The sequence below is a fragment of the Aythya ferina genome (assembly GCF_964211825.1).
Source record: "Aythya ferina genome assembly, chromosome: 10".
NCBI lineage: Eukaryota > Metazoa > Chordata > Aves > Anseriformes > Anatidae > Aythya > Aythya ferina.
In genome coordinates, this window is record NC_140306.1 from 184,767 (window position 1) to 206,194 (window position 21,428).

At 40.5% G+C, this 21,428-nt stretch overlaps 2 protein-coding genes across 3 annotated transcripts in view; one reads left to right on the forward strand and one right to left on the reverse strand.

Annotated features, from left to right (window-relative positions):
- TMCC1 (transmembrane and coiled-coil domain family 1) overlaps positions 1-21,428 on the forward strand; it is a 132,120-nt gene that overhangs the window by 1,225 nt on the left and 109,467 nt on the right. Inside the window, exons 2-5 of the mRNA XM_084530937.1 lie at positions 6,319-6,460; positions 15,847-16,006; positions 16,506-16,624; positions 19,048-19,106. The gene's annotated coding sequence lies outside the window, so the exon portion shown is untranslated. The remainder of the gene's footprint in view (positions 1-6,318; positions 6,461-15,846; positions 16,007-16,505; positions 16,625-19,047; positions 19,107-21,428) is intronic.
- Positions 8,559-21,188, reverse strand: TRH (thyrotropin releasing hormone). Of its 2 annotated transcripts, XM_084530952.1 has the most exons (4): positions 20,436-21,188; positions 12,553-12,586; positions 11,305-11,522; positions 8,559-10,092 (listed from the first exon to the last, which is right to left on the reverse strand). In XM_084530952.1, exons 3-4 carry the CDS (start codon positions 11,498-11,500, stop codon positions 9,506-9,508), a joined length of 783 nt encoding a protein of 260 aa, XP_084387078.1. In that variant the 5' UTR covers positions 11,501-11,522; positions 12,553-12,586; positions 20,436-21,188; the 3' UTR covers positions 8,559-9,505. The 2 variants fall into 2 exon arrangements, with proteins under 2 accessions (XP_084387078.1, XP_084387079.1); XM_084530953.1 differs by lacking the exon at positions 12,553-12,586.

A 21,428-nucleotide genomic window follows, 5' to 3' on the forward strand; every position in this document is an offset into this window, starting at 1 on the left:
CGCGGGAGGCGGCACGCAAGGGGCGGGGCTGCGCCGACGGCCGAAGGGCCCCGCCCCGCCCCGCCCCGCCCCGCCCCGCCCCGCCCGGCCGAGGGGCTCCGCCGGCCCTGCGGCCCTCGCCTCGCCCCAGCCCAGCCCAGCCCAGCCCAGCGCAGCGCAGCCTCGTTGCGGCCCGGCCGGCAGGCAGCAGGTGCGTGTCTCCAGCGGCAGGGGGCCGCGGGCCGCCGCCCGCCCCGGAGCAGCAGCGCCCGGCGGAGGGCGGGGCGAGCGCCGGGCCGGCGGGGGGCGGGGACGAGGGAGGCGCCCGCGGGCCGGGCGGGGGGCGAGGCCCGGCCGTCGATGCGGGCGGCGGCCGCCCCCTGCCCGGCGCGGGGCGCCCCGGGGCTGCGGCGCGCGGGGCCGGCGGCGACGGCGGCGGCTGCGCTGTCCGCGGAGCGGGACGGGACGGGACGGGGCCGGCCGCGCCCCCCGGCCGCCTCGCGCCAGCCGCCCCCCGGCAGCGGCCGCAGCGCTCCGTGCTCCCTGTCCTGCCGCTCGGTGCGCTGGCACGGGGAGCGGCGTCGCCGCCGTGCCGGGCCTGACGCCCGCCCCTTCCGCCGCCCGCGCTGTTCAAAGGAACGCGTTGGGCAAGCGCGGGCCGCGGCAGCTCGTCTCTGCCAGCCGAGCAGTCGCGTACATCGACGACGAATCCTTGCAAATCCCCCCGCTCCGGCGCTGGTTCCTGTTGAATCTCGAGGGGCAGGAACCTGCGCTGGCCCGCATTCTCCAGCGTGCAGGGGAAATCATCGGAGGGTGCAGTTATACTTCTGCTTGCCCTGTTAGAATTACGGGTTTGGAGGCAGAGATTTTCTTAGGCGTCGATGCTCATTGTGCTCAGGCATTGCCTGACTGTTCTGGGTGGATTGTCGCGGCTCATGTCCCCCGGTCTCATGCTCAAGGCTTGGCTGTTCAAAACCGTTCTCGACAAGGGTCGTAGAGGGGGGTGTACTTTCCAAGGCATAAGTTACAAGTAGATGCTCAACTCCTAAGGACTTCAAATCTGAGCTGAAAGATAGCAGGTGGTTCCAAATGGGGCAAGTGGTTTACCTGCAAACTGTTTTAGTAACTGTTTTAATTTTTTTCACATTCGTGCAGCCTGGCCATTGTGGGCTGACTATTACCTGACCACTGTCAGCACCTTGTCACATTATTAATGAATCTGACCTGCTTTGTATTTATAATTCCACCATCCAGCAAAGCGTTACAGGAAATCAAAGTCTTAAAGCTGAACTGATTTAACCACAAGAGTAATTTAATTATATAAATAGTCAGACTCACTGAATGTTTACGTATGCAGTTTCCTGTTTAGAATTGTTATACTCTACTTTTCAAAACCATGCAGTCATGATTCAGTTATGAAAAGAGAAACAGGCAACTGTGCAAATAATAAGGGCTGTGAGATCTGTGCTTGGATGGGAGGAAATGAGAAGGGTGACAGTGGAAATAAGTTAAAAAGGTAAGAGTAGATGCAGGACTTGTGATGGTGTGTCTGTAGGTATTTCTGTTTTCTTGTTCCTGGTGTGTGCGTTTTGTTCTTGTAATGAGAAGTGTGGCTCTCTAACGTGGGTGTAAGGAAGGGACAAGAAAAAGGGGTAGGGGGAGAATGGAAGAAGTGGCTGTCACCAGATAGCACAACAAGCATGACTGAGAGCAACTGAGGACCTGCTAGGGGACTTTGCAGTGGATTTTACAGCACATAGGGCTGCTTAGCCATTTGTTTTACTTTTTTTTTTTTTTTTTTTTTTTTTCTCTCCCCTCTTGCAGCACGCAGGATAATCCTGCCTATGAGCCATAGGGCCCTCGTGACCCTGGCAGCTCCATCCTCTCTCATTCTGTCATTCAGAAGTAGTAAGAGTCAGGTAGAAGGAAGAGGGACACTGTTCTGAACAGCAAGCTCTTTCCTTAAATCTGCTTTTCTCTGTAGCGTCAGTAATTGCTCATTTTCAGCAGGGTGGTTTTAAAAGCTCCACACATGAGGGAAATGCAGTGATAAAAGTCCAATAGCCTAATACTGGACTAAACAGTACAGTGAGAAGGACTGTTACAGCAAGTTGTGATGAGGTTGACAACATTCTGGGATGTGTACTACAAATCAAACATTGCACTCACTGAATCTTTAGTCAACGATGTTCTTTTGCATGTTCTGCCTTTGACTACAGACCATGACAGAGCATTTCACCAAATGCGTCTTTCTGAACTACAGATAAAAAAACAATTTGTGTCAGTCGTTTTTGAAAAGAGAAATCTCATTCAACATTTTGAAACAAAAATGCCATTTGTTTTCATGTTTCTGAAGATAAATAGTCTTTAGCACTTTCTAAGGAACTCACTCCTCACTAAATGATTGATCTAATATCATTTGGATCTTTAGGAGAGTATGAGACTGGCAGAGAATCTCTCATAAGGTGTCTCTCAAGAAGAGTTACAGAAGCAACAGATAAAGTTAGCATGCCAGATGTAGTGATACGTTGACTGGTGTCCATTCCCAAAGCAAAATTTGGACTTATGTATTGATTCAAAGTAATCAGTATCCCTGCTAAAGTGGTGGGAAATAATCTAGGTTTGTGCTGATGTCAGTGAGAATAAAATGTAGCTGCTTGTTGCTTGCTCAGACTCCTAACACTTTGCCAAGCACAGGGTGTTGAAAGAATGAAAAAATCCAGGTCAGCCTAAAACAATCCAGTTTACACTACTAAAAGAAAATAAAACAAACATTTATTTGTGCTCATCCAGCGAGTTGCAATAAGGAGATGGTGATAGAGAACAATGATCTGAAAAGTATCAGGGGATGCATTAAACCTTACTGAAATGCAGCAGGTGCTGTGGCTTATTTGTGAGCCAGTATAATAGAGTTATGACACAGGAAAGCAATGTGTTCTAAAGGCTTGCTCAAGAAGCAGAGTCAGAAGTCAGACACACTACTTCCTTAGTCCTGCCATTGGAATGTAAAAACTCAGCCTGCAAAACCCCACTGCCATTATGTACCTCCTCCCACTCTGACACTCAATCCTTAGAAAACACTGAGAAATTAAGTTGAAAAATACGTTTGTGAGCTGTTGGAATACCTAAAACTGAATTTTAGGACTCAGTTGGGTGCTAACTTGGTGGTTGCTACTAATATACAAGAGTAGAGACTTTTGTGGGGATGGAATTTAGAAGATGGAAGCTCTCAGTCCTGTAGCCATAGTGCAATTCTGTCAGAAATGTATTACAGTTAGGCTCGCTTACGCTCTTCAACTTCTTTTAATAACCTTAGTGGCATTTGGAATGTAAAATAATGGAAATTGATCCCAGCAAAAGAGTGGTAAGCATAGACTAGAAGTATTTCTGAATAATACCTGTCTGCTTCTCAAGGAATGCAGTGGAACATCTATGCACAAATAAGGGTTATTCATTGGGAAACAAAAACAAAACAAAAACAAACAACAAAAAAAAAAAACAACAAAAAACAACTGAAAAATAAGTGTTGAGTTCAATATAGAGTTAGGGTGGAAGCAAAGAGTAGAAAATGAGAATGTTCTTCCTAAATTTTCCCTAAACTAAACAATTACTTAATCTAAATAAATGCTGTGTTTTGAAATTGACCTAAATTCGATTTTGTAATTTAATGGTAAACTTAAAAAAAAAAAAAAAAATCTTCTGAAACTGAAAGTTTTGTTTTTTTCCAGTAACCCACAGATTTTTTTCCAGTAACCCAAAATGATCACAGTTTGTTCCTTAGTTTTTGATTATAGGTGGATGCCAACCAACGTTTTCCGTAGTTTTTGTTCAGAGTACTAAAAAAATTGTGTATTTGTCACTTTTAATGAAACTCATACATTCAATATACTCAATCTGCTTAAAGTAAACATTTTGATACAAAGCAAAGTTGTTTAATTAGTCTGCATAGAGAAGATAGAAGCAGCTACATTTCCATGCCAAAACTGTGTTTTTCCTGTGTTTGCAGACTCATCAATCAAAATTGACAGCATGATTTTTAAGAGCTGCAGCTGACAACTTTTTGAATCCCATTTGTCTGATTTGCCTATTAACTGCTTCAGTACCAGCAGGACAGCAATCTACACAAATTTATCTGCTCCCTTAGAGCAGAAGAACCTGGCATATTGGTCCTGGGTGTAGTGGAATGTCACCGCTTTTGAATACAGAAGTTGAATTATAAAGAGGAGTGGAAGATTCAAAATTCCCACATGTTCACATTTTGTTTAATGTTGTACCTATAGGATCGGTACACACTATCATGACTAGTCTGTCATCAGTATTCATTTCAGATTTCAAGCAGACCCATATTTGGTTGCATCTCATGTCTTCTTTTTCCCCTACAGGGTTGCTTGTACAGCAGCCAATTCCCATCCTAGCAGCATATCTGAAATTAATAGCCCTCTATCTACCCCCTTGTTGCACAGAAGGAGGAGGCTGCTTGGCAGACAATGATTTGTGGTTCTTTTGCAGGGCTGTAGTTTGTATCATCTTCATCACAACCTGCATGTTCAGAGACCTTCTTCTAATGGTGTGTTTGCTTTTTGTCTTGACTGCTTTGGCTCTGAGAACCCTTCATAATGACTGATTATGTTTTTCATTCGTCTTGGCTTTTCTTTTTCCTCCTCTCTCTTTACAGTAGCTTATTCAGGCACCCCATAGATCAGTACCAGTTTCAGAATCAAGAGGGAACTGATGCTGGAAACATATGCTTCTCTGTGAAAATTAGTTAAAGCAACAATCGTATTTCAGACATCCGTTTCAAAGCAGGTCACTTTCCCTTTTTTTCCCATTCATTACCTCATTTTCCATATTCCTGGCAGCTATTAAAGTGTCTATACTGAATCATACTCAGTTGCATCTGGCTATGATTCAGTATAGACACTTTAATAAACTAACTTCCTCTGATATGGCAAATCGGATCCTGGTTTACCTCCATCACATTTTGCAGGAGTATTTCTGTGTTTTCCAGATTTTCCCTTGTCCCAGTTCCTGTGAACGTGAGAAGGCACAGTTTCATGGGCTGTGAGTGAAGGAGGAGGGCATCCCCTGAGTCACTGAATGCTGCCCTGTCAGGCTGTCTGGGATGCTGCTTGCTTGTCTGGATCTCTAGCTGCTGGTTCAAACCAACGTGGCTGAAAGGAACTCCAGAGCTGTCTTTGCCTTTTGGCTAGGATCAATCCGTTAGATTAGAGTCTGATGCTCCCCTCTGTCAGGGACCTACATCACGCTCTAGCATGCCAATGTAATCTGTGATCTAGTAAGATTTGTTTCTCATTTACCTTCCCCTTCCCTCCCCGCCTTCATCTCATGTAGGCAGACAAAGCGAGTTGGCAGATAATTGACAAATATCCCTTTCTTTGTTTCCTTCTTAGGGCTTTTAAGCTACAGTGGTTTTGTCAAGGAAAACAAAATACAAATGTCTTCACACAGCTCTAAAAGTAATCTCAAGGCCAGCAGATAAACTGGTGTTCTCAAGGAATTTTCCCAGTTTTTACCAAATGTCTCTGTGCTCAACTCAAATCCTCCCTCGTTATCCTGTAGGAGTGGGCTTCACGTTGTTCATGTTGGGAGGGAAGTGAGACTTCTGCACTCCAATGAACATAGTCTGTACATCTGTTTCCCAAAAACAAAGATTGTCCCCCTTGCACCTCTTCTGTCATGTCTCTGTTCAGACTAGACTCACCCCTCCTTCCGTGCTTCCCTTCCACTTGACTGTTTTTGATCACAGTTTTTATTTATAGTGGTGTCCTGACAGGTACTTTAAAATTGCAGTTGGACATTTAATGTTAAATGAGTGAGTTACCAGGCAAGCAGTGACTCTGCTTCAGCTGTGGCGGTGATGTTTTTAAACTTTCTTCAACTGAGAGTCATTAAAAGTAGCAATAAAGGGGTTTGTTGAAGTTGTATGTCCCTTGGAAAGACTCAGCACATGCTAATTAGAGTGGTTTAGCAAAGAGATCAAGGCTGGTAAGTGTGTGGGAGGGGGCCCAGAGCAATAGTGGTGAGAGGAGTTGAAAATTGCAGGAAATGTTAATTATACAGCTTATTCCCTTCACCTTTCCCCTACCTTTGAAAACAAACCTCATTTTGAAGACGCTTGTGTAGGGTGTTGTTTAGGAATCAAATTCCCTTATGTCTTAATAACTGGTAATATACCAGAAATGTGAAATTGGTGTAGAATAAACAAAGAACTCATCTATGCAGCATTGTTGTAATTAGATCTGGAAATAAGAATTTGCATGCCTGTTGTGCCAGATCAGGGCCAATGCACAGCTTTGATTTTTTATTGTCTATATCCAGGTTCTGCAGAAGACGAGGGATATTTTTCCACTGACTCTTGTGATCTTTGGACCAAGTCTGTTCCTTGCTGTTGTTCCCCAAGGACTCACAGACAGGCAGTGCGCTCAGGGGGCTTTGCCACTTGGAGGCAGAATCAGAACGTGTAAGTACATTTACACGTGTCCCTGAACAAAGCTGGTAACACATAGATATTTGCATAGATGTTAAATTCTAATAAAAGGTGACAGGGAAGGGAAGGTATAAAATAGAAATAAGGTTATATGAGATGTGCAGTTATCAAATTCTTATTTTATAAATAAGAAGTACATATCCGTGTAGTTTGTGTTGCTAAGGGATTGTGCTATATTTGCCATTCAAAGAAGCAAAGCATTACAGTGCAGAAGCTGGTTCTTTTCTGGTTAGTCAAAGTGAAAAGCTATAGGCCTAGATGCTGGATAAGCTTGACAGCTCAATAAATACTCAAGCACTCAGAACCTAAAATATAGCTGATAGAAAAATTAGACTTACATAAAATCACTTGTGCTAGCTCTCACTGGCCACATGGAGAGGACGACACATACCTTCCTTTTTAGTAAGTGGTTGGTTTATTGATAATAAAGTTATTCTGAGAATTAGCAGTAACTGAACACGGTGAAACAGCTGTTTTTGCTGCACATTAACTACTTTGACCTGGGCAGTCGTGCTTCTCTCCCTGACCCAACCCTGGCTTTCTTGTAGCAGTCCCAGCAGCATCCTTGTCTTGCAGGAACTGTGTTGTGTTTTTGCTGTTGCCCATATTTATCCACTTGGTAGTGTTTTTTTTGTTTGTTTGTTTGTTTTTTTCCTTATTTTGGACATTTTATAGCAAGTGTTCTAGTCTTGTGTAGTACTACTGATCTGTAAGAAGCATCGATTCATTGCAGGAAATGGTATATGAAATGGTAATCTTTATAGAAATCTTTTTTTTTTTTTCGCTTGTGAAATGAAACGAGCATTTTAGAAAGCACTGTATAGAGAAAACTTGCTAAAGGAATTTGGAGTGTACGGAATGTTGCTAGCTACCTCCTCTGAGGATTTGTTCAGCACTTTTTAATTAGAAAACCCGTCAGTAAAACAGGTCTGCCAGTTGTCACATACATTGAACAGTACGTTGTCTCCAAAGGTAGAAACTGTTTGACAAACAAGTAGAGTGTTGATCAACCTGGGAGTATCTATCTTCCGTCAAACTTGCTGAGATCGTTAATTATTCTTTGTTAGGGTAATTAAGTCATATGGAGGAATTAACTTCTATAACAAAGGATGTGGTCTGAGGCAGAGAGTGGGGAAACAACCATTTTTAGAGAGAACACTCAAGGCATATAACATGTTTTGATGGTATTGAGAAAGGTGAATGTGAATGGAAAACATACTCATTTGTTAAAAAAAAAACACATTATAGTGAAATATTGACGTGCTCTAACATCTTTGAGTGTACAAGAAATCATGTGACCAAGACTGCACTCTGTAAATGTGCATTAACTGCAAGAATCAGTAAATCTTGTGTTTAGCTGTGACCAGGAAATCGGACTTCTATTTTTATTCTCCCTACTGCTAGTACAGTGAATGAAGTACATACCTCACGTAATGGCATCTTTCTCTGACAGTAGAAACCTTGAATAAAACACACAAAAGATTTCAGTGTTTGCAGCCCATGGTATGAACAGTGCAAGCCCGTGTAGAAGTGTTTTAATTTTGTATAAATTGTTTATACAATTCTATTTGTTTCTATGTGTGCATGTACAAACATAGTAATTGGTCACATCCAGTAGAGCTTAGCTACAGCAAAGCCATCCTGCAAGCATACAGCACAAGACTGGTGAAATTAATTTTTTCTTCTTCAGTGACTTGCATGTCTGCGTGTCTTGCTATATGTTGCACAGAAATCATGGAATTGAGAAGGTTTGAGCAGGTAGATCAGTCAACCTTTCTTCCATTGTTTAAAATGTATCTGCCTCAAACTTAAACCACGTTTTTCTTGCCAAGATCATTCTCAAATAGTAGAAGTTCCCAGTGAGCGAGGTGATAGGGTTTAGCCCAGATCTTTGTACTTGTGTATCATACAGGTAGAAGATTGAAAAAGGGAATATATCTATATGCAAATCACCCTTCCACTTTAGTAGCAAACCAGTTTTAGGTATAAACGTGGGCTGACCAGCATGCAAAAACTTTCCACTGAAAAATATCCCTGGATGTTCATTTATTTTTGTTTAGCTTGGGTTGGTTTTAAGTTTTTCACTCTATTACAGTATGTTTTGCACCACCAGTAAGGACACCCAGAGTTTACTATTGATGTTTATTGAACCATTCATATCAAATAAATACTTTTGGGAGTCCGACCACAGAAAGGAAAAGCATTCCTTTGAGAGGGGAAAAATCAGAAATCTGTATCAGAAGAAAAGATAGATATCAGAAAGAAAATTTGTTTCAATTTTAAACATCTAAGGAGAAGGAGTGATTTCAAGAGGAGTGACTGAAATGTGGACACAACAGGGTGGGAGTTCTAGGTTGGGGTGTACACAGCAAAGTTCACAGCTTGGGTTGAGTTGCTCTGGGATGCGTTAACCCTTTGAACTATGCAGCCTCCTAGATGAAATGATTCCTTGGTGCAGTTCCAAGGCAAACTATGAAGCCAGTCATCTAATCTTTTGCACTTGGAACAGTTCCTATCTCTGTTCAGTGCTTATTGTCTAGATAGATTGTAGTGCACAGGGTCTCATTAATATATCATTTAGAATTGAAAACCTACTCAATTTCATTTTGAAATAATTTGCATGTTATACTTTTTTCTTCCAATTCATGTACTGATTTCACTGACATGAGAGGAAGTAATGCAATTATTCTTCTTGAGTAGCAGCTGAACAGATATTAAAGATCCTGTTTAAGACCGCACATAGGATTATTCTGGGGTCTGGGACCATAAGGAACAGAGCACTCTTAACTTCACAGAGTGGGGGAGTCAAAGACTCTCAGTACTTGCCTGGGCCATTCAACTGATTGCTTCTGTTCCATTACTTTAAGTTGGTGACAAAGCCATTAGCTTAAATGGGGACTCTCACTCACTGGAAGGTAGTGCAGAGATCAGCAGCAGGAAGCCAAAAGGGAGTGAACAGAATTTTTTAGTGTTCTGGCAATTTACTTCACCAAATGCAAATGATACACAATTACTTTCTCATTCCTCTGTTTCACTCTCCCATGTTGATCTCCTTCCTGGGTGCTGACGTTTTTCTTCTACCCTGTCTTTGCTAAATTTTTCTGGTAAATCAACCCACAAGCTGCCTGTGTTACAAGTGGAGGACTCCTGAAGGTCACAGGGACCTGCATAATCTGGGTTATCAGTATCCCAGTGCCTTTTTCCAGGGTGCTGGCGTTTCTCCCCATCATGGTCACTTAGGTCTAGCTCATCATTCCAGCCTCTCTTGCTAGGATGCTGATGTTTATGCATCAGATACCCTCTCCCTGGATGCTGTCTTTTGGATAACCCATTCAAGTAAGTCAGACGTGCACTAGAGATGTCCGCATGTTGGTCCCACGGCGACCTTCTGCCAGGATGCTGTCGCTTTTTCAGCTCCAGGTAGCTGGCAAGGTCATCTTCTACCTCCCTTTTCCCTGGATGCTGCCTCTTCTGAATGTCCCCATAAGATGCTTCTTCCTTGACATCTCTTTTTCCAGGATGCTGTCTCTTTTCCAGGTCACTTATGTATCTTTTTCCGGGGTGTTGTCTTTTGGAAAGCCATTCTGGCAGAGGGGCATTTAATTCTGTCCAAGGGAAGAATAATGTTAATGAACCTCCATAATCCTCTCTAAAGAAATGTGAATTTGTGGAATTCTACAGTGCAGATTATAATCTGTTGCTCATTATACCCATTTATTTGCACTGGTAACTGTGTTGTCTTGAATTTGATTACTCTAGATGGTCTCTGTCAAAACAATTCTGGCACTTTTTTTTTTTTTTTTTTTTTTCCAAGGGTAGATTGATATATTAGGAACTAGGTGCAAACCAAGTGGGAAGACATGCAGTGACAAAGGGTAATGTGTTGGTTGATTTAGACTTCGCAGAAGCAAGTCAGATTCAGGTAAAGGTGTAGCAGGGTGAATAAAAGATGCTGGGTAGACGGAAGAAATCAGCTGCAGTAACTGGGAGCAAGGAGGGTTGGATACAGCATGAGATAGAGAAAGAGCAGGGTTGAAACACAGGTAGAAGCAGGAATGTGGACATTTGAATGCTAGCTCAGTATTTCCAACAGCCATAAGTATCTCTTACTTATTCTTAAGCTCTGCTTAGTGTTTCATGCCTTAGATTGACATGGCCAGCTCTCAGCATTCATGTGAGGAGGGAGGAATTCCTTTTCTATGGGGCCCTTAGGGCCAGCTCCTCTGCCCGCTCTGTGCTTTTTGTTGGTGGCAGGCCCCTATGTGCTGCTATAGTCTCCAAGTGTGATCTGCTTCCACTGCTGTGACTGGTGGGAGCAGAGCATCTGCAAGCTGTCAGGAGGGGAATGGCACTAGGACAGCCTCTGCATTCCCAGCCACACATGGAAAAGCCCACCTCTGTTGGGGTGTAGAAGCCAGAAGGTTGAGGTAGAAGGTGAATGGGAGCACTCCCACCTGCAATTAGCATTAAATACAGGGTCCAAAACTGCAGAATGTCCTCCCATATGTCCTCTTGGAGCTTTCCTAGAAAAGTACTTGACAGACAGGCAGATGTTTTGTGACAGGCTTCTACCTTTTCTATGCAGCATCTTACTCAGTGATGGTGTGGCATTGCCTAAGGTAGGAGGTAGTAGAGAAGAAAGTGCCTTTTGAGAAGTGTGCCAGTATATTACAGCAGATGGGCTATCCCTCCCTTTACCTTAGTTGGAGTAATAAATATATACATTAGAATCTGGGAAGTAAATACATTGGATCTAATAATCTCAGCCAAGAAATACACCAGCATTACCAAAGGGATGTACCCAGTATTACATATACCTTTATTCATCTCTTCTTTCTTTTCAGCTTTCTTGAGGACAGACTGAAGGATGAAGCTTTCAGATCTCTGCAGGATGTTATCCAGGGGACTTCTTCCCATGTTCTCACTTGCTTCTGGAAGGGGCTGCCCCCCATTGAGGCAAACACCAGACAAGGTCAGGCAGAGGAGTAGCAGTGGCAGCTGGATAGACAGCATTGTGAGACAGGAGTTCCTGCAACTTCCATGGGAGAGAGAACAACAGGGGAGGAGGATGGAGCAAAAGAATTCTAGCAATAATAGCCATATTGCCAGACACTGAAAAAGAACTACGGCATTGTTGTAGGGATTGAAGTCTCATATGAAGGTCCCTCTTGATTTCTGTTACAGACCTCTCAGTTTATTTTATATTCTTCAGAGAATCTGTAAATTCTTCATAATTGAGACCAAGTACTCATTCATTTTTTTTTCTGGCAGTATAAATATGAGCATTTCAAACACCTAACTTCATGATACACAGATGATCTGGAAAACCAGTGATCTTGCTCTGCCTTTTGCCAAGAGGCAAAAATAATTTCCCTATTGAACCTTGTATTAACTGTTGTCCTACATGAGGTACACACATGTAAACCTGCACTAACAATCTCCAACAGGCAATTTCTTTTGCCAAGGGTTTATTTTAAAATAATGTGGTTTACAACACTTCCATTCCACCTTCAGTTAAAGTCCAACTTTAACAGCCAGGCTTTAAATATCTATTTCTATATATTTAAGGTACTTGTGTGTTTTTGCATTTGCCCATATAAGAAGATAGCTGTGCTATCTTCTGTTAGTTAGGGAGGTTTCTTGCATTGTGAAAGCAGCTAACATCTTTTGCAGAGACAATAATAACTGTATCCTCTATTACCACTTGCCTAGATAGCAAGTGTTTTTCTGTTTCTACCAGCTAGCACTGGAATTCCTAAAGCACTTGCCACTGATTTATTTTCCAGTAAGCAGACTTCCTTCAATAGAATGGAATATATCTTTAATATTACTATAGCAATCATTTAGCTTAGTTACATCCTCAGAACATAAAAGAAATACACAATGTTAACAAGTTCTATGCATTTTTAAAATAGATGAGTATATTATCATATTGGCAGGTTTCTATCACCTCTGGTAATGTCCTTGGATAACAGCCCTAAGAATATCACATAGGCTATTTGGCTTAAAACAATTTTTAGAAGGAAAGTTAGAATCAGCTAAAAGGAAATGATTTGATAACTTACCTGGTTTGTAGTTTCAGATTTTTGCTAGGTGCATCTGGCAAGAGATTGCAAACAGCTTTAAAGGATTGAACACATCTGAGCTTCAAAGTTGCCCTTTTTCTGCTACAGACACATGCAGTATCCAATAAAACTGTTGCTAAGTTCTCTTTGGACGGCTTGTGTTGCCGTACTTATACTGTACTGCCTCTGGACCCTTTATGCAAATAGCTGTGAGGTAATGTAGGTGATGTGTTGTTGCTTTTTTTTTTTTTTTTTTTTTTTTTTTTTTTTTTTTTTTTACTGATGTCAGAGATCTGCATTTTGAATGCACTTTAAAACTGTGATGGTTATTTGCTGACTTCCTTATATCTTTACTGGACCTGAATGGAAAAACCTGCTGTTTTTTCCATTCTCCAAAGAGACTGTATTGAATTTTATGTAAACCATCAGAGAGAAAAAGGAGATGTGGTTTTTTTTTCTTTTTTTCTGCTTAATAAAAAGAAGCTTGTGTATCTTCTATTAAGCAAATACTATGGAATAAATGCAAAGAGAGAGGTAATTTATCAAGCTAAGGAAGAAAATTTAAAAATGTAATTGATTACATTTAAAGAAGTTTATACAATGGGTTCTTTTTCTGAATAACACTGAACAGTTTCTGTCTTAGAATTCCATATTTTCTTGGCATAGATTTTCCATAAACAGTATGCTAGAATACAGATACGTAGTGTTAGATATTAAAACATGGCCAGGACTCTGGCATTTTAGTACCTCTCTAGGGTGCTGTGCCACAGCCTGAGACACAAGGCATTTTGGCGATACTCTTAAAAGCACTGCACGTAAAAGTGGATCCATTATACTTATAGGTAATGTGGGTCTTCACGTGGCCTGTAAGATTGCCTCTGCTGCTACTCCAGTTAGTTTTAAGTTGACTCTTGCTAGCCTATGGAGCAAATTCATGCAGGGCATGTTTGATGCATAAAGAAGCAGTAAAAATCTCCAAATCTCTCTTTCCTTTCTGTTGTCCAGGATTTGTAGCTCTTGCACCATTTCAGCTATATTTTGGGCAACAAATACTGGGCATAGGTGAAGAAAGGCACCATTTTACATCTGAACAGATAATGAAAATACTCCATAAAATTAAAAACGGATGAAGTTAGTTGTTTTGTTATCAAAGTGACTTACTACCCATCTGAATTTAACAGAAAATGGTCATCTTGTGGAGCTTTTCCCCTACCCCATTCAACTTTATGTGATGGACCAGAAAATACACAAGAAGAGCCTTGTTATCAGTTCTTTGCGAAATAAAAGCTGACGTTCTTGGAGTGACTGTAGTGGAATGCAGCTATTACCTCAACCTTCTGCCCTGAGAATGTCATCTCTTGAATTTTGTCTTAATATCTCAGGAAGAATGTATCAAAAATTGTATATAGATGTGCCTTTTGATATTAATTACCCTGTTGTAATTTGAGAGTAGTCATGGATGTCAGTGTACTTGTTCCAGATTTGCTGAAGGGTTAGAGTTTGGGGCTCATGGCATTTTAACTGTATCTCTAACGATTATATCGAAAATGGAATCTATTTTACTTTTTTGGATTTCTGTGGGAGCCAAATTTTTCCTTCAATTTTACTATGGCTAGCCTTAGAATTTGTCTCTCTCTGATTTGTAATGATTCATATATTGAATTGAGTTTAAAAAAATCCTCCTGCCCTTTGAAGCATTGCTCTTGAAAAAAGATAGATGGGAAAAACAGAAGTTTAAATAGCTGAAACACTTTCATATATACAAAGCCATATAGAAATATTAATTCAAGGAACAGCTAAGAATCTGATATTAAAAATAGCCTCCCATATGAATGTATTTCATCTTAGCACTGAGTGAATGAGTCAGATTTCACTTGTCTGTGGTACAGCAGTTTCATTGCTGTGGTACAGCAGTTGACATACTGAATCTCTTGGCTACCAAGAAATGATAGGATTGCTAAGACTTGTACTTTGGAAGAGTGCAATTTAATAAATCTTCACTTGACACATATCTCCAGTGTGAGAATCTGTACAAAGCCTGAGTTGGAAATAATTCTTAGCATGCAGTTCTCCCTCCAGTCTGAAGTTAATTCGGACAGCATAGAATGCTTGCATGTGTAGCTCAAGCTTAGGTACAGCAGGAGCTGTTCCTCGCAGAGACCTTTTACTGATTCTCTTAATGCACATGCAGCAATTAGGCATGCACGTGCATGGTCTAATGCACGAGATGCACTCATTGCCCAGTCTGCCACCTTATCCTAGGTTATTTTCTTTGTAAGACTGTCCACCCATCGAAAACCAGTGTCCCCTCAATTTCTGTGGACAAGCTGACAGGTCTTGTTCTCCATTATAGTATTTCTACCACAATCAAATACTAATGCCATAGATTTGGGAGCTGCTATTGCATCAGTCACTGTGAGCCTCATAAGGAGTGACATTCACTTTGCACTAGCTGCCTGGCATTTCCTGGGTGTAATAACTCCTTATGGTGTCTTATGATACCATACCTGAGTTTAAAAAATTAATTTACTGGGCTATAAATTAAAGTGGGCATAGATGGAATGAGAACTGCATTTTTAAATATTTATTTCAAAAAGTGAAACAGTACAGTAAAGTTGTTAAGAATTCTGTTGTTAGCTCCCTACAAGGCTTTCTTAATAAGCTGTTAAGCCAAGCATGCCTTCTAAATTGAAAAAAAAACATAAATTACAACACGGTTGTTTTTGTCATGTGTTTGAAGGCTTCAGTAATTCTGAATAGTTTTTTAATCTCACTTTGTTACAGTTTTTTCTTCACTTAATCACGTTTTCTCTATGCTTTTTAACATAAAAGATTTGGAACGAATTAAGCATTGTGACTAGCATCTGTCACATACGAGTTTATTCTTGCTGTCTCTTCCCCAAGGCAAGAAGAGTGTGATGTAAATTGGCTTGTTTGTCAGGATTTTTTAAAAAACAGTTTGCATGAATAGCTAGGTTCACACATACTAATATATATATGAAGAAGGAAGGCCAAAAATTTATCTTGCCCTTGGAGCAAAAGGTGGGGTTTGTACCAACTATGTTCCAATGGAGTTTTTCCTTGAGTCTTGTGCCAATGTCTTAATCTCAATGGGATGCTCTTTTACCTGCACGCTCCATCAGGCATCTGGGAGCGGTCAGGAAGCTCTAGTGTCAATGGATTTGAGCAGTCCTCTTAATCCTTTTACACTGTGGGCATTGCGTCTTTAACAGCCATGCTTGAAAGCTGTTCTCAAAACTAAGTTTTTTTGTTTTGTTCTGTTTTGTTTTTCAGGCAAGATGTATTTACAAAGTATTTCAGTTTTGAAGAGGCATTTTCTGACAGAAACTTGTTTCTGTGGTACATCCTCAACAAGCTATTGCACATGGGATGTTTTTAAACTGCCACCTGCAGCATTCTAAGTCACAAGTAGACACACAGATTTGCAAGACAGGTAATATCTTCCATCCCATAATCTCTGTACTAACAGCTGACAAAACAATACCCCCAATCCCAGACAAAGCTAGTGTCACTCTGGTTAAAATGTTGTCCAGCTATCATCCAGTTCAATTTAGCATTCACAATTTATGAGAGAGGTATAAGGTGACTTGGTTACTGCATTTATGTCCTTGTACATGGGGAAGATAACAGTGGGGCGATTTCTGCCTTTATGCTAGTAAAAGCATAAGAACTAGTACCTGGAAACTGAGGTTGAACAAATTGAATTCAGATTCCTTGCTATGATGGTAATTAGACAAGGAAGTAATTTTCCATATGTAGCCTTGGTATTGCTTGGAAATTTAGAAATTATTTTTCTTTTGGCAGGTCAAATGTTTTACTATAGCTTCACTATAGTCAGTAGCAGAGCATGTCACATCCCAGTTGGTATTGTTGTAGTTTCATCAAAAAACAGAAATAATGAGGATTAATGATGCTTTTTCCATTCATTTCAGTACTTGGGAAGATAAAATCTAGGAGTGGAAATGAAGGCATCTCCTCTACCATGGACTTTATTTCTTCCAGTATTGAGCCCCAACATTGGCGCTGCTGCTGCTTACTACAAACATTGGAGGTGAGGAAAAGCTTGTTTCTGATATGAGATCCAGGGCCATTTTTAAGGTAGCTGCTAGTTAAATACAGTCAACTGAATTGTCCAAGAAAATCTGGTGAAATCATTAGAAACTCTACTGGCTAATGCTGAGTATCACTTGAAATGTGACCGGAAAACGGTGAGGAACAAAAGCAAAGGGCCAGATTTGAAGGCTCTGGCACTTTCAATTGACTCTCCTTTCAAAAAATTCCACAAATGGCAAAATGTTCTGCTCTAACTGTAAGCCCAAAAGTTTTGTAGTTTTGCAGACACAAAAGTGTTGAAGCTTAGTTTCATGAATTCCTTGAAACAAATACAAAATCCTTTGAGGAAACTTAATATAGGAAGAGATTAGGTATTCTATTTTAAATAATGAATAGGACAAGTATTGAATGAGATGAGGACATTAATTTCTGTGCAGGGATGCTCTTAATAGAATTACTGAGTAAATTCCACGTGGAATGCACACAGCTCGCCTCACTAGTTGAAATCTCTAAAGGCTAGGGAAGGCTATTATATTAGAAGGGAGGGGGGTATATCCTGTGTAGCATTAAAACTTTGCTAAAAGGAATATAAATAGCATGTTGCTTGTATCAGCTAAATTGTTTTGTAGTTTCATGAGGAATCAAAACCAAAGCATTATTTTATTAATCCCGCATACTGGCTTACTGATAGACTTTTCAATACTAAACAGCATATTATGGAGTCAGAACTTGACAGGCTTAATTGTATACTTAAGAGTCAGTCTAGCTCACAGTTTATTCCTTCTGGGATGGTGGCAATTTGGAATTAAAGATCTCAATGGATTCACTGTACTGTTGTAATTAGTTTGTAATTATCTCAGTAATGTTTATGCAGGGTCATTTTTGTAGTTTTCTAATTGAGAGAGAACCCTGTAATATGGAAAGAAAGTGGCCATCTTCAGAAAGAGTATCATTGTACCTTGTCTCTTGCTCCAGGGACGGTCCAAGATCTTTCAAAACAAATAATGTCATTTCATGAAACAAGACCCACCAGGCATCAAAACCAACAGCTTCCCAGCCTGTTGTTTTCTCACAGCTGCTAATAGCAGCAATCAAAAGATTCCCTGCTTTATTCCAAGCAGGGAATTAGTCATTGGACAAAACAAATTTCAGCAGTTTGGTATACCTTGCCAAAATTTTGCTTTTAAGCTGTGGAGAAATTAGTGATACAGAAACAAGAGATTCAGGGATATTTGGGTTGGTATGACAGAAATGGTGGACATTCACCTTCCTTTTAAGAAGCAAGCCTGATTGACACTGTCAAGTAACTTGTAAAGTCAGTGGAAGGTTTGTAAATACATCACTGCTTCCCATTGCAATTAAAGCAGAAACATGCTTGTTTCTTCTGTGCTGTGCCTTTATACTTGCTGCTAACACATCCTAATTATGGTGAAGAAAGCATAATTGGATGTGAAAGGAGTAAATTTGAGTGCAAGAGAAGAGGCAACAAGAGATTTAGTGTTTTGCACAAAGTATTTGAAAATGCTAGTTAGGATGTTAAAGTTTCCAGTCATCAGCTTGCACCTAGTTCTTCTGTCAAGTTCACTAGGAATTACCAACACAGCACATGTAAAAATCTCACCTGACAGTCCCTGCTTGTTCAAATGTCAAAGACACAAGGCTCAGAAGCTCCTGATGGTTTGACGTACCTAATGCATACCCAGTAGGTAGAGATCAGAGACCACAGTGGGAGCATGAATAAGACTGAGTAAAAATAGAATGAAAAGGTCCAGAACTGGCCCTTGTAGCTGATGGTAGAACATCTTCCTTTCTGAAATGCGGAAGTTTCTATAGCTGCTTTAAAAATAACTAATTTTATTTACTGTTGTTGCTTTCTTTTGCTGTAAAAGGCAGCAAGCTATTCAGTGGTATATTCAGCAAAGCAATCTCAAGCTTTGCTTTAAGAATATAGTGTGAATGTGGTTTGGTTTCATGTTGACCACATTGGTCTGATAAGAAAGGGAAGTGGTGCCAGTGACATGACCCCATCAAGAAGCCAGATCTGTTTCTGCCTGCCTATATACAGTACCCAAAAAGCAGCTATTCTTAAGGGAGCTGCAGCTCGGAATCAGATGTAGAGAGGAATTCTGACCAGATATTTGGTGTTATTAACGAAATTAATTACAGGTGCCAGTCATATCAGCTGAGGACACTGAATTGGATAACATATTGTTCAAGTATTGCTCCCTTCCTCTCCTTGTTTCTGTTTGCCTGTATGCATACGTTATTATGTGTGTGTTTGTTATGGATAACCTGCTTCTGACTTGTCTTTATTGGTCTTAATAGTTACTAAGTTAATTGGTCGTCTCATTTTCTGAAGGCTTAAATTTGCTCACCTTGTGTTACTCTTCCTGCAGTAAGACTGGTCATTTTATCTTTTAGGTTACTGGTTGTTAAGAGTCCTGTGGTGCAGCAACAGTGAAGATCAGAATCCCATCATGGTAAGTACTATACAGAAGTAAAAATGAGAATGTACATCCTAAGACAGTGACAATGATGTGTTACAAGTGTATGAAATAATTTAGTATAAATATGTTATTTCAAGGGTTTTGGTAGCCATCAGGATAGTCGGAGGTACGTACAGTTAGTTTGTAAGTTTTGCTGCAGTGTTTCAAAAGGATTTGGAAGAAGAAAGGATGGTAGTTCTATAAAATCCAGCACAGAGTTATTCCCACTTGTAAGGACAAGAACATAAAAAAGCTGGTTGCTTGGTATTACCAGCAGGAGGAAGACAACTGGAGTTCTTGCTCTCCAGTTCCAGCACGGATCTTTTATGAGAGGACCTTTGCAAATAGTAAGTGATAGAGTTCACAGTTTCTGTTATTGTCCATTAGCCCCACCCCATGTCCTTAAAGCCAAAACAAACAAAACAAAAATAATTTTTGTTTTAAACAAAAATAATTAGGGGCTTTTTAGTTTATCAGTTTTATCAATCATTAACGTCACCAGTGAAAATGGAAGCCATTACTTAAAATTCAGACCTTCACTATATAAAGGGTTAATGGCCAGAAATCAGACAGGGATATCTGCACTGTACTTAGCTAACCACAGAAGCCACTGGAGATGTAATGCAGTGCTGAGGTGCTCATGTTCCAAATGTGTATTTAAGGATTGTGTAGAGCACAATAGGTCATCAAGTCCCTTCTTTGGAGGGCTGAGTGAATTACCTGGCTAATGTGAGGGGAGTTCATTGAGTATTCAGTTTAGAACTGTTCCCAAGCCCATCATTCCTAGTCATCTAGACGAACCTTGATGCACAACAAAGATACTTAGGGGAAAAAAAAAAAAAAAGAAAGAAAGAAAAAAAAATATCCCCACAATCAGTTGTTCAAGTTATGTGGTTTTCATATTGTACTACTAACTATGAAATGACAGACCTTTATGTAATTTGCATCTTTATAATAACTTCCGTGGTCATTGTAATAGCAGTAGACTTCTACACTGGTGCTTTGGACTAATGGATTTGTTTGCGAACAAACAGCATGAGGTGAGAATCAATGTGTATTTAGCTGCCATTTGGGGACAGAGATTATAATTAAAGCTGTTCTATAGGCCAAATAATGGGTATCATGCTTTATGGAACAATAAAGGCACAAAAATAACCAGTGAAGTATATACTAAGACCAGGAATAGCTCTGGCCTTTAGGAATCTGTGATCTCCTTATGGCTTCCTACTCACATAATTCCAGCTGGCACACTGTACATCCCAAGGGAAGCTGAGTGAGTGAACCCAAAACACTAGAGTAAAAATTCTTGGAAGCATTTCATACCTGCTTCTGCTGGGAGGACTGCGAGACACAAAGCTTATGTGCTTCTCCACTCTTCTGTCAGTCCTCTCCTGGGCCTTGTGGGCTGAGCCTGGCTATGAACAAAGATACATTCAAGATTAGTTAAAGAATGGCTTGCAGATGCAAATTACAGCAGTTGGTGATTTTTGTAAGCACCAAGATGAGAGGCTACATGGTCATTTGGTTAGAATGGAGTCTGGGAATTGGGAGAGCTGTACTCTATTTCTGTATCTCCCATTGAATTGTTCTGTGACTCTTAGTGATGCATCAAGGCAGAAATCCAGCTATAGTCAAAATCAGTCAGACTTTTTTTAGATATCAACTGAAATAACATAGGCCCTTAAATATCTGAATTTTGTGCTTGTCCACAAACAAGGGATAGTGATACAAGATGTGGACTCTGATGTTTATGACATGCTTTGAAATTCTCAGATGGAGACAAGAAAAGTCAAAAGCACTGTTAATAGTTACTCTTTGAAAAGCAAGTAGAATTCACCAAGCCCAGTGGGCCTGATGTGCAAGTTTAAGTCAAGAAAACAGTAAATAGAGAAGTTGTGTTTGAGTGGACTCGTATGAAGATTTGGTGTGACTGTGATGTGAGCGCTTTTCTTGGCCCAGGAGCAATGATGTAAGATCCTGCTAGATGAGCGATTTCTCAGGATTCTTTCTACAGTCCAATGATGACTTTAACCATTTTCTCCTTTTTCAGATACTAGCACTCATATCCTTCTTTGTCTATAGTTCCCATCAGATTTAAAATGTTCTCTGTTGGCCCCTAAAACCTGGTGTGGTGGAATTCTAGAAATGAATTCTTGAAATGTCTGATGATGGTCTTCATATCCTTTGGTGTAGAGATGGCTGAATCACATCAGTGGTTTTCAACCTGTACAAAACAATGCAGGGTTTGGAATGAGTTGAAAGGGATGAGCAAAAGGTCATTAATAAAAGCAATTCTTTAGTTAAATTTGCTCTTTG